The sequence below is a fragment of the Dromaius novaehollandiae genome, chromosome 2 (genome assembly GCF_036370855.1).
Source record: "Dromaius novaehollandiae isolate bDroNov1 chromosome 2, bDroNov1.hap1, whole genome shotgun sequence".
NCBI lineage: Eukaryota > Metazoa > Chordata > Aves > Casuariiformes > Dromaiidae > Dromaius > Dromaius novaehollandiae.
This window is the reverse complement of record NC_088099.1, coordinates 162,483,106-162,497,226: the sequence shown is the minus strand read 5'-3', so window position 1 is coordinate 162,497,226 and position 14,121 is coordinate 162,483,106. Positions and strand designations below refer to the sequence as shown.

Below are 14,121 nucleotides of genomic sequence, written 5' to 3'. Positions count from 1 at the left end.
TAGTCACCCTTCATTTCATTATTGAGCTTTATAGCACACAGTATTTTTACATTTCAGATTACAAGGTGAACCAGCAACAGATTTCACTAGAGGCCTTCCAAATGTGGTATAGTACAGTCAAAAATATTTTATTTTCCATGTTTGATTCGTATCATTTGGAATACTCCCAATAAAATACAACTCACCACATACATGGTGCATCTTGTCATGTCACCTGTGACATCTCCTCACCCAATGTACAGTCTGTCTGCTACAAATTTAATTGGAGACTTATTTCGCCACACAGAAGATTCAAATTGCTTTGTACAGACACCTATGAAGCAATAGGTTTCTCTACTGCTGTCAGCCATGGCTCTTGTAATAGATATTGCCACCTTAATCAAACACCTACCATGAAAAGCAGCTGACAAATTGTGATCGTAGTTAAATTGCATAAGTCATCCAGAAAGAGTCATGTCTGATTTTTTTCCTCCCCATTTGTATTTTGCTGTCTCCTTTCCTCAGCTATTTTTCCACTTACTTTCTATGAAAATTAATGTTCCTTTGAGTCTATTTGCAAGTCAGTTCTTCAAAACTGAAGATACTACAATGTTCACTAGGCCATTACTCATTACAAGCTGGACAAGAACAAGCTACATTGTGCCTCTGATAATGCCCCAGTTATTTTGAGGAGCCCTAGTTTGGGGGGGGGGGGGGGGGGGCGCTGAGAACAGTTCATTGTAGACTCAAAATATTAGTATTGAGAGCAGACTCCATAGGGAAAACAATTCCATATGGACCTAACCTGTATTAGGATATTCGATGCTTTATATTTGTCCCCCCCGCCACCTTTTTGTCACAGGGTTTGTTCACCTCTCCAGAAAAATTAAAGTTAAGAAATCCAGGTTTCACTCTTCACTAACATTTTCAAGTCTTTTTACCTTTGTCTTGTCCCTCATAGAACCTTTTCCCAAAATAGACATTTTGGTCAGTGTTTCTTCCTGTAAGCGCTTTAAAGAATTGCCACGTGGACCCAAAAGTTTTCCCACAAAGTTGAACTGTAAGAAAAAACAAAGATTATTAGCTCATTACACTGGACTTTTAACCATCAAAAACAAATGCAATAGGGAAATATTTTGCTGAAACACTGTTGTAGGTGCAGTCATATCAAATCATAAATTTTATAGCCATTAAATACAGATTAGTAGGACAGTTATTAGCACTTCAGTGGCTCCTCCAGATAGAAACAGAAACCTAGCAACATCTGAACTCAGAATTATCAAATAGTATAAAAGGAACTCAAGTTCATCACATTCAAAACTGAGCAGAGATATCTGAACTACAACTCAGCTTTTCAACAGCTGTTAGCATGTGAATAGCCGTAAGAACAGAGCTGACAACAGTCTCCCACAGATGCAATAGTAACCAAACCTTTGAAGGGGGAAAAAACCTTATCCTCCCTGAAAGTAATGCAGTAACACATACAGTATACTCTATGCAATCATAGAAACAGACAGGGAACAAACATATAAATACAATCCCAAACAAAATTATAGCCTTTAAAGACAACTTCTCAGCTGCCACTCAACCCTTATTATCTTTCAAGCTTTCTAAAATCAGTTGGGGTTCATAATCATAACATTCCTCCCCCTAAATTATCTTAGTGGTGTAAAGTGGTGTGCCACAAAAATAAAGGAAGTATATTAAAGAAAATGCAACCACTCCTATTTACAGAAAAACACTGAAATAGAGGCTACTTTTGAATGCCTGGGGCTCTTCCACCCCAGAAGGGGATTTAGATGGGAAACACTAAAGCAAACAAATCTAATTTCCTCCATAACACAGGAAAATAAAAGACAAAAAAGAGAAACTGCCTACTGCCACTTGCAGGGACACAAAATTGGGCTTAGAGGAGCCAGGAGGCATGAGAGTGCTCATGAGAGCTGCTCCATAGGATGTATATTCCCAGTCACAGACTGGAAGAGAGCAGCTGTGTAGATTCAGTCCTGTACTTTTGTACATCACAGATGCATCTGGTTCTGAAAGGTATATGAAATTTGAAGGATAATTACAGAGAAGACTAAGAGCTCTTAAAGGATATATCAGATTTTTTTGCATTTTTTTTCCTCTCAAGCACTGAAAAATAATCAATGCTTTCAAATTTGTATGGAATGTTGTAAGTGATTCCTTAAACTCATAGTTAATTTTCTACCAATAAAAGGAAATATAAGAATTACTTATCAATAAAACGCTATTCAGAAATATTTACCATCCCCAATAAAGCTTTATAAAACCAGGATATTCAGACTGATGGAATATAAGAGATCAACCATGTTAACAACAGACAACCTTAGGCACAAGTAAAATATGATGGTTCTGTACAGCAAAGATTTAAAGTACTTGTTTTTGTGGCCTCCCTCAAGTTTATGAAATAGTTCATAGGTCATCTTTGACTCCTCCTTCAGTGTCATTAAAGGGCCAAGATGATCTTATTTGATTTCCCTATTCCTTTAAATACCTGAAAACACTGGCAATGGCATAGCAGCAATAATGGATTATTTGAGCTGCTACCAAAGTGCTGATGAAAAAGGCCCAACCACAGTCACCCTACAAGGAAGAAACTGTGTAACTCCAGTTCATTTACTTAATATCTTTAGACAAAAAGAAATGTAAGCTTTAAAGTCTATTTAATAAGAAAATCTAATTGTTATGCCTTCAGTTCTTGCAAGTTTGATTCCCATTATGGGCATGAGCTAGAATCAAGACACTGTTGAATAATTGTCTATGGACAGTCCACAGAAGCTATTGAATTTGAAGTCTTTCATAAACCAGTCTTTTCTTAAGTTGTATTAGTTCAAACATCCAAAGAGTCCTCAGATGATTTCTTAGTGTTCTGAATCAATGTACGACAACAGTATTTTTATAGCTCCTAAACTACCATCAAGAAAAATAAGTATTTGAAATAAGTTGCCCAGAGAAGTAGAATTTCCCTTGTTGGAAGTACTCAAGACAGCCCCAGGGCCCTGTATAATTTAGTCTAAGGCCATGATTTCAACAGAAAATTGCACCAGATGTTCTCCAGAGGTCCCTTCCAACTTGGGCATCTGATTTTATGATTACTGGAGATATATTTACAAGGAAAGCATTCAAAATAATTGAAAAATGAATAAATACAGAACTTCTAAAAAATCAATGTCGTCTTGTCAAAAATTCCCTTAAATGAAGGATTATTTCTTAAGAACAGTAACTTTATAGTTAAACTCAAAGAGAGGTCCTCATGTAATGAAATATCACATTAACATTTCAAGTATTACTTAGGGTAACTTAGGTTTATCTTTAAAAGTAGGCTTGTAAGCTATTAAGAAAAGGAATAGAAATAGATATGCCACATTTCTAAATGAGATCTGTGTCCTGTAAATTAAAAGTCTATTTCAGAATGTTGCATACCCTATCTGATACAGTCCAAACTTCTAACCAACAGTTTTAATACATTAACATATTCAGATCTAGTATTACTCAAAACCATTTGATGACGACTTAGGAATAGGAAAGCATGTATTTAACCATGCAACAGTGCTGAATATCACTTCTTAACTGAAAGAAATTCAACCATTCAACAGGTAAAAAAAAAAACCTAGAAATATAACTTACAAATTAAAGTGCATACTTGCAAAGGAAGTGCATTCCACTGCACATGCCGTTTGCAGGAAAATCACCCTGGAACAAGAGTAACTAAAAAACAGGATACCTGTGTGTCCCAAAGCCAGTTTGTTAATACTGCAGTATTAACTACTCTAATTAAAGCCAAACAGTTCAATACTTCTGTCTGTCTAAAACTTGCCCTACAAAACTCCACTACCACCAAAAGTAACCTTCTCAAAGGCAAAGTATTTCTAATGTGGAAGCTAGACATTATGGTAGCTGTATAAGCAGCCGCACAGATCTTCTAGGCAACACATTTAGTTAACATGAAAATGTATTAGCTGTATCTTGAGATAAAGTGAACTATTCTTTCCTGTGCACTGAGGCGCAATATATTAGATTTGACAAGTCTGAAGCATGAAAAAATCTGTGCCGCAAATCTGATAAAACCTGCTGATTTGAGGATATAGTACCTCTAGATATAGCCTAAAATCATGAGAACGTTAGTGAAGGTTACTAAAAAGCAGTTTACAATGTCGTCCTAAAGACTTTGCACACAAATAACAGAGCTAAGCGCAATGTCACATTTCAGAGTTCATCTATTATTCCATAAATAAAATCCATTTATTGACGAGAGTGAATAAATCCTTTAAGTAGAAAAAAATAGAAAACAAATCATTTATTATGAATAGGTACTGAAGTTTCTTTGAACTATTGTTTTCTTTTTTACTTCACAGGGGATATCTGAACACTCAAAGTTATATCAACTACTAAATTAGTACTATTATTTACATCAATTTTATTATTCCCAGTATCAAGAAAGATGAAAACTCAAATCTAAAGGTATAAAAACACGCAGTAGAAGACAGAAGTTTTTATTAGCAAATTAACAAATCAATAAATCTAGCCTAGCTGCTGGTGAATCAGAAGCAAATAATCCTGGTGGACCCAAGTTAATCCTTATCCAAGTTAGCTCATGCATGAATTTCACAGGCACTTCACATCACATCCTAGACATCACATTCCTAGAGAGTTCATGCGCCCCTTTTACATGCTCATATGTTCTCATGAGAACAAACAAAACAAAGTTGGGTCTGGTAATCAGCTCAAGCTTGCACACCATCTTTGAATTAGAGACACTGGATAACAACAAGGTACGTGGGTAGTTCCAGACAAGTCAGTTCCAGTCACATTTATTAGCTCTGGCTCAGAATCCAACAAGCCAGACTCTTCTCCACTCACTTTTCTTCCCAGTATGGCTTTATCATGTCTGAATGCATGCATTCAGAATACAACCTGAAGTTGCAATCAATCACTTTAACACTGTATGAAAGCAGCTGCACTGCTTTTAACCCAAGGTGGTGTGGAAGCTATCATCGTGTTCCTACTTCTGTAGACCACCTGAACTCTGAGCAAGTGCCAACCATGAAAGGTTATTCTATAATGTGGATGAATCACCTACTTTAAAGTTAGGGACAGTCTAAGTTAAAGCAGCTTCTGATGTCGTAGGTAAGAATCAGGAACTTATTTTGGTTGATGGTATATAAACATAAAATCTGTATCTCAAAGCTGTTTCTGGACCTGCTCCAAAGGATGTGCCAAACACGGGTAGCCTGAGAAAACTGAAGACCATAGCTACAAATTTAAGCCACCTTTGCAACAACAGCATCAAGATCCAGAACAGAGCTGGGGGAAAAAAAGGATGAGAGATGAGGAAATTTGTTACATCAGCTACTGTTCAAGCCAAGTAACACTGTAGTAGTGATGAGTGATGCCCACTGAAATCTGTCAGAGTTGTATCAAAATATCACCAGATACATATCAGTTTGAGCAAGAGGGTGAGATTCAGGAACAGATATTCTTCTGTTTCCTAAAAGCTCTATCTTGCATCACCGAAATTACATCCCTCTACCCCGCTGGTTTAATCTATGTTTTAAGTTACAGCACGAAGTGTCAACAATACCCTAGTTCCTCAGACATGAGCATCTCTTGGCCATGGTGTCCACAAGCCTACAAGTATAGCTGAACTACACTGAAAGCATTAATTCCCTTCTTACAGATTACTTTTAACTGTTGTGTAACTACAAAATACTTAATTTGAAATACATGTACAATAGAAAGAGAAAAGACTTAATATTAAGAAAACCAGAAAACTTTAACAAAAATCAACATGTTTTGCTTGAAAATTATTTCATCTCTATATATTCATAAGTCCTTATTTTAAAAGTTTTTTGTATATATTACAATGGAGATTAGGGAAATCACTGCTTAGAAGCTATTTCTTTCAGAATTTTGGTTTGACAAAATAACCTGGAGATACTTCACCAGCACATTGCTTGAAATTATTCTGAGAACAGTTCTGGAGAAGATTGCCACAAAGGAAGCATATAAATGAAACATTCCTTTTGTGAGCATTTGATCTACCGTATAAATTTCAGCAAAAAGGAACCAATGCCAGTGCTACAGCATGTTTAAACATAAATATTACAGAAATGGAGATATAATAGAAAAAGTAATCCTTGTTTATCCCTACTAAGACAAGTTTGCTGAGAATGCTTCATCCAGCTTAAAATACTTAGTGAAAGAATAAATGCTTGACCAAATGCTCCACTAAAGCTTGTACAAGCCAATGTCAAAGTCATAGAAAGCTTCTTTTGGCATATTAGCTTTCTCTAATGGTTCCTCAGTGACAGGATCACAAAGAAAAAGATAGTTATGTTTTAAGATTCAAGAGCACTTTCCCTTACAGTGAGTTGAAACTAGAAGAACCTGAAGATTTTTCTTACTCATTTCAAAAAACATAAGGCCTCTACAGGAAGTTAAGTATTTCAAGCATCTATGTTGTACCACATCAAATTGCCATCTCCTTCGCACAACTTTCAGAAGACAGTAGCAGAACTTTAAACATATATTCAACATGAAGCTTGGTCAATTACTGTAAACCAATTCAGTTATTTCTGATATTACAGCTGATGCTGGTTCTTCCATGACAGCTATGGCTTTACAACCAAATTCTTGTTCCTCACTCCTAATCCAAGAAACTCACACAGAACTAAGCTGTTGTGTAAAATGGATTTCTAACTAGTCACACAATTAAGATATTAACTTCTGCATAACTTCTTGTAGTAACTGTAGATACCTTCTATAAGGTAGCATCATTTTTCAATATTTTAAGTAAAAATATCTATTTAGCTAAAGAACTTTGATTGACCTAGAATCAGCTGAGGTATCCAGCTGATCAAATACTAATGCCTATCCTCACTAGATCTCATTCAACTAACCAGAAGTTAAACACCCAGCATCCATGTGGACTACTACACATAGGTGACTTAATCTGGAACCGAATCCTACCTCAGAAAGCTGGCCCTTTGCCTACGAGATTGCATAAACACACTAATCTTCCTTCCTTTTAAGCCTGGCAGGTAGCACAAGTCCCAGTTGTAACGTCATTGCCGACAGTTCTATCAAAGCATATCCAAGCCTCACCTAAACACTTCGGAGTGCAATTCCCAAATCACAGATATTCCTCAAAGAAGTCTGCGGAGCTGGATCAACCTGAACAATTCATAACAAGACTGCATACAATCAGATTTTGAAAAGGCTTGACTGGACCTGGAATCTAGAGGAGTTTCCATATGGCTTTGTCTCACCAAGTAACGCTATCTGTCATCATGTCAAGACAGAATAGTTCAGTTTTGTTTTAATGTGCAATGCATTGTAAAGAATATAAACGAAGTTAATTCAAATAATACACAATTAACCTTGAGCAGAAACCAAACATGACTGAGACTATCTTGTCAAATTACTTCATAAAGCAGATAATTTAGGCTGTCTAGCTTTAGTATGAGATATTAGGCTTGTTAACACTGTCAAGATTTTAGCAAGACAAAAGGTCTCAGACTGAAAGAAACATATGGTAGCACAGAAGCAACTAAGAGCTGTTAGGTAGGAGGCAAGTTTACAATATCCACACGGAGACAGTGGAAAGTCTCACCTCTGAGCACTAAGCATTTTTTTTTCCAGTGGGAACAAAGATGCTCAGATAAAAAAAAGTGAAAAATCTACTTTTTAACCTGAGGTCTATCAGATTCTTTTTTTGAAAAGTGGAAGAAATCAGATGTTCTGAGCTTCAGTTGAACAGCTTTCTGCTGTAGTCACCCAGTCATCTTCTAGGGCTGCCAGAGGTAATGATGATGAGTAGGCACGGGACTTACCTATGAACTTGCGAGAAAATCTGACAAGACAGGTAATGTGACTGCGCATGGCAATGATAGGTTGATCAGAACAGAGCTAGAACTGTCTGACCTATGTTGAGGCTATTAAGATTTATTCAAAGAGTCAGAGTTAAAGAGGAAGTTCTATAGAAAGGACAAAAACACTAAAAGGAAACATATTGGGTCAGTTAACTGTTTGGTTTAATAATCTAAGTGAGGGGACAATCACTGGCAAATACAAAGAACAAAAGAATAGTTTCTGCTAACAAATACTTTCACTTGTAGTTAGCTTAGTTTTCAGATATTAAACACTAAGGGCTCAATAGTCAGCTCTTTTTCATTTGGGAAAAGTGTTGCTGTTTCCAAAGTAAAAGTGAATTTAGTTTTTCCTCCTCCCGTTCTCCATATCCAGGTTTGCCAAATTCAACCCAAACTAGTACATAGGTTAGATGCCCCAATGCTAATTTTTGACAGATTTAGCAATTACTGAATTTGGTCAGGTCTAAACAACAGATGCTCAGTTTACCAACACTAAAAAACTCTACCCCCAGAACACTGGAAGTATCTTTCTGTCCAGGACCTTGTACAATAGCCAACAGCTTTAGCATAGACTGTAGGCATACAGAAAGCAAAAGGACAGTCAGCTTGCTAGAAGAATGTCTCCAAATTCAACATTTACACACAGATAAGCTTCTTGCACAGATTTTGCCCATATATCTCAGTCTTAAGCTGTAAGCTGCTGAAGCATGTGTCACTAATACTGATTAGCAGAGAGGAGAAAAGTACTCAAAAATCAGAAGTCTTGATTTCTGTGAGGCACCACCACTTGTCTCTCTAATGATGCACATCCACATCATTCAATACTCCAACACTAACCCCTCTTGCAGGCAAAATAGAGGAAGTTTGGCAAACTGCACACAGCCACAGGAAACCAAGGCCTAGAAGCAGAAGTCATTTACATGAAGCGTGATTTCAGGTTTTATATTCACTGTGTAATACCTTCTGTTTCAGTTTTGCAGAATATGAATATATAATGCATGCACTCTAAATCCAGCTCAGTAACACCAAGGTGATTGGAGTAATTTTGTATCTACTCCCTACAGAGTTGATAAAGCATTCCTAATTTGAGCCTCTGAACACACCTGACAGGAAAAAGATTAATATTTACAGCAAGTGTTAGGATACAAAAAAAAACCTTTCAGTTCTCCTGTATACTCCTCTGTGCTCAAGTTCTCCTGTGTATTCAAGCCTGACATCACTCACCACAGAAGAAATATTCAGTGAATAAAGTCTGAAAACAGCTAAGGTGCACCTTAGGGCTTCCTATTTCACACTGCCCTCCCGTTCAGAGTCTGTTTCTCGCCCACACCACTCTGCTACAAAAGATTGCTGAAGGAGGACTACAGTTTTGTGCATTTAAGTCAGACTGTTTCCATTACACGATCAACAGTATGAAAGCCAAGACTGAGCACTGAATGCTGCAGCACATTTACAGACGTGAATCTTATTACAGATAAGCCAGCTCTTCTATTTCTCTTAGGGAGATGTTTATCTCAAGAGAACTTTTGCTCTAGATTAGGAAAATAAGACTAACTGTATTTGAGCCCTTGGATTATCTGTGCTGGCAGAGATGATAGTACTCTTCTGTGGAGGAAGTCCTAATGGAGACCTAGGAACTTGCATGGTAAGTCTACACAGCATGGCAGTTGCATTCAGATGTGCCCTGTGGATCCAGGTCTTCTGAACAGAGACATACAGTAGTATATCAGAGTTCCGTATCTTTGGATATACACATAGGTTTCTTTCCAGCAGGTTTCACCCCAACTCAGCCAAAGAATGAGCCCATGACCCTGAACTACTGAGCACACAGCAGAACAGAGCTGCCCTTTCCATAGAAGCAAGCAAGGGCTTTCCTTCTAGCTATCCTTAATAAAAAACCTGAAGTATTTAGACCTTCAAGAAAAGCTGACACTATGTAAAGAAGCAAAAGTATCTCTCAATAAGCACTTTTTCCCCCCTTCTCCTCCCCATCTCCCCTCCCTCCTCAAGCTAAGGTACCTAAATATCTCAAGGCTCAAAGACAGACATCCTCATTATGCACACTGACAATGTAAGCGTCCCTAATCTGTTAACTTTCTTTTTATGATTCTGTATATGTGACGTTTGAACATAATTCTTTGCTGTCATGAAAGATAGAACTGTGAATTTGAAGTCAAACAGCTGTCCACATATAAAGGGTACACAAGCTCACAAATTCAGGAAGCAACCTTTCGTGAAACTCTGCAATCCCTACAAGGTACCAGCATGGCTCAGAAGGAAAACACAGATAGCATGAGGAAACCTATTTAGAAGAGATTGAATGAAATGGAAGAAAGAATAACTGAATTTCTTTGTTCCATAAGCAGAGACAAAAGCAGTCTTGAAGCTTCCAGTAGGAAAAAAGAAAGCCATTTCAAGCAAAATGATATTATTCTGATTTTCATAGCATTAACCTTAAATTTTAAGAGATAAATAAAGTTCCACAGCCTATTGAATGCTGAATAAATGCTTCCATGTAGCAGTTTTTTACTCCAGAACAGCTGGCAGGAAAGAAACATTAAGAATTCATGATGGCCAAAAATATTAACAAAATAGTTCCTACTTTCCCTAGAACAGACTGCATAATTTAATAGTACAGGTAAACCTAATTCAACATTACAATACAGGCTGAAATTTTTAAAAGGGTGAAAGGAAGGAAAATTTACATAATGAACTCATTTTCTAGTGGTGCATTTTAAACTGCACTTTTGCCTACAATAAAAGTTTCAAAGCACAGCACCAGAGTCAACTCAAATATAATTCATCCCTATTGCTATTCTGAAGAGGATCCTGCTTTCTGAGGAGAATTTTTAGCTATCTGAAAAACATGACTCTTATCACCTGTTCTCAAAATACTACTTTTTGCATGATTGGCAACACTCTCCTGCTCATTTATTGTAACAAGAAACTTTCCTACTGTAGAGTTCACTTGCGTCAGTGCCAAAGTGAAACGTCACCAAGTATTACTTTGAACAGAGAATTAAGCCATCCCCTTTCCAACCTTTAGGAGAGAATAACCAGCCTGAACAATCCAGTATTAAATGAAAGTCAAAACCTTATCTAGAAAGTCGAGAGAAGAGATCCTAGCTTTCCAAATAACAGAAAATACAGCATTGTATACAGAACAGCATTTAAAAAGGAGAAAAGAATCACTGGAGATATTTAGGCCCAGATTATAAACAGAGTATTTAGGCATATAATTCTCATATTAAGCTATAATTCCTAAAGCTGACTTCAAGAGAGGTGGTTTCTTGGAACTCTGAATATATTTTCAATATAATTCAAACAATCATTTCCTTTTTGTTATGTGAAATGGAAAATACAGTATCTCTTCCAGCACAAGCAGAGAATATTGCTTGTAAGAGTTTACCTTAGTAAGTATGCAATAACATCTATGTTCAACTCTATTTTCTGTAAAAACAATTACATAAGAATTTCTATGGAACAGGCCACAGGATAGCATTAGTAGGGTTAATACTGTTTTAAATGTAACAAATTCCTCTAATATCTTAACTAGGTAACTGTCTCTTAAAAGCACTTAGGTTTGTAAAGCATAACAAGTGGACTTACCTTAGGGAATTGCTTAACTGGAATCAAAACTTTTTGTCCCAACTTCATATTTTTATTGATGACCACATCAATATACTTTTCTTCTTCCTTCCCTTCCCCTTTTTGGAATTTTTCAATTTCTGTTCAAGAAAAAGCAAGTCTGTTATTTTCTCAGCTTAAGACCACAATCTGAAAAGCTGTGACTCTTCAAAATCAATGTAATTAAAAAAATCACTTTCAAGTTAATGCATTACAGCATAATGCATAATGCATTAGATACACAGGTCCATGGAGTTAACCATGCTTACTCTACACTTATGAGCAAATGTCAATCCAATCTCCTTAAAGCTTTCAAACACTATTAAGCACATAAATCATATCCCAAAAATCTGGGATTAGCACTATACCAAATACCACATTAGGAATGATAGTCCAAACCTAGACCTCGTGATACTATGCATTCCAGAGGCATTTCAAGTATACGCAAAATTGATTCTTCATTATAACTCTTAATACTGACTGTCCACTGTGCTAACAAAAATACAGCAGATTCCACTCCACTGGTGAGGGAAGACAAGGAGTTCACAAGCAGACTAAAAATGAAGCATCTGCTGAACCATTCCACATCTAAGCCACTTTGTTGGACTGGATTCCAGCATGCTGGAGGGTGCAGTAGATTAAACGCGTTACCATGGGACTATCAAAATACAACCAAGTACAGAATTGCTATAAAAGGTCTTCTAGGATAATAAACATTTGTCCTCCACATTCATCTTAATAGCTTATTAGTTAAATTCATAGTAAAAACAAAACACCCAGGCATCACCACTTAAGCTTGAATTCTACTTGACCAGGAGAAGTTAGTGACATTTGTCAAAAGCATTAAAGGTTTCAGTGCAATCAAAACAGGCAAACCAGAGAGTCACAGAAATTGAGTGTGATCAAAAAAGACTGATTAAACACAGAAGGAGGAAAGCATCCTCTAGCTACACTTTAGGAGACAAGTTAGTTCGAAATGACTTTTCTTCACCAATTAAAAAATAGAAGGAACTATGACTGGTAAACCAATACTTTTCTTCCTATTAAAGAAGATGCATCATTAACAGTTTAGCTTAATGAAGACTAGTTCAATCCCATTCACCACCGCAAAAAAAGATAGCACTAACATCCTCTCTCATAACTGAGCCTTCAGTTTATTTTTTTCTACAAGTTCTCATCTCACTAGCACAGAAGAGGAAATAAATACACTTTTTAGCCAAGTTAATGTCTTATAATTGAAGAACTAAACAAGTAAAACTAGACTCTAACCCAAATGCTTCTGGAAGAAGAGTCTACGCCTATGCTTTCAAAGAATTTTTTGGTAAGCTCCTAGAAAGTTTTGGGGGGATATGGATTCTATTAATATAGAAATCTAGAAATAAAGTCTAGAGGATTCACTCTATGAAGCAACCCTTTCCTAAAGCATCCTCCATGCTGTAGTATCCCTCAGTTCACAGACCCACAGGCTGAGAACAACTATTTTACGAATGTTATTTTAACAGGTAAATACTAGTAAAGTGTAATTCACATGTTTCTGTAGATGCCACTTACATACTGGAGTGTTACGGCCACCTAGACAAAGTTATTTTGAAATTCCTTGCCAGATGAAATTAAGACTGAAGTTTTCTAGAGCATGGTGTTCCCACTCACCAAAAGCAGGTGCCTGGTATTTTAGAAGTCTTTCACTTCAAACCTGAGTGTACAATTCAAAAACTTTGAGTCTAGTACTATAGCTGTACTCTAAAATACTAATGAACTAGTGTTATCCCTGCTCCCCCACTATATCAAGGGTGGTTATGATGAAGTTCTTGAATTTCTCTTGGAAAATAAGGCTGGATATTTGAAAAGGTTTATACGATTTACAGGGAGAAAACACACCGATTTTTAATGTTGCATTTAGCACACACTAGTAACGCTACACACATATTAAGCTCATTCCTCCGGCTGCATAGTTTCAAGTGATTGCCTAAAAACCCTAAGAATGTAACCTTTTCCACTCAAATATACCAAATATTAAAATTGTAATAAAAATGCATCTACTTTGTTATGATCAAAAGAAATGCAATTACAACATTTTAACGAATTACTTGATTTAGTATTACTGTCTAATGTTAGAATTAGAAGCTGTTCAGAAAAACAGAAACACCCAGCATAGTTTGACTTCTTTTAGGGAGATACTAGAATTATAAAATTCAAGATTTGAAGTGAAGCTAAGCACTGATGTAGTATAGATGTGCATAGATGACTTCTGGTAGTTAGATTGACATAAGACTTTAATTTTCCAGTAATTAGAGGGAGCAATTGTTACAATAAAGACATAAGCTGTTTTAAGTATATAACAGATCACCTAAATTTATAGGATAAAAGTAGCTTTAACATCAAAAAAGCAAGTTCACCATGTTTCTCAATGGCAGATAAAGCTAAAGAATTGTTTTCTCCTACTAAGGCATGTGCTATTCTACACAACTAAAGATTACGGCATATACTGTCCTTTTATCCTCTGCCTGCCTGGAAATTTAGTGTCATAAAAACTGTATTTAGAAGAGTAAGGCACTGTAAACTAGATTTATGGATTAATGAAGGAACAGTGGTTCAAGGATCTTCACAGGTAACAATAGAA

At 36.4% G+C, this 14,121-nt stretch overlaps 1 protein-coding gene across 4 annotated transcripts in view; it reads right to left on the bottom strand.

The window, feature by feature from the left end:
* The window catches only part of KHDRBS3 (KH RNA binding domain containing, signal transduction associated 3), a 98,498-nt gene that overhangs the window by 57,913 nt on the left and 26,464 nt on the right, over positions 1–14,121 (bottom strand). For all 4 annotated transcript variants that reach the window (XM_026113640.2, XM_026113641.2, XM_026113643.2 and 1 more), the window contains exons 2-3: positions 11,484–11,602; positions 921–1,037 (exon numbers count right to left, since the gene is read on the bottom strand). In XM_026113640.2, coding sequence (XP_025969425.1) covers positions 921–1,037; positions 11,484–11,602 — 236 coding nt within the window. The remainder of the gene's footprint in view (positions 1–920; positions 1,038–11,483; positions 11,603–14,121) is intronic.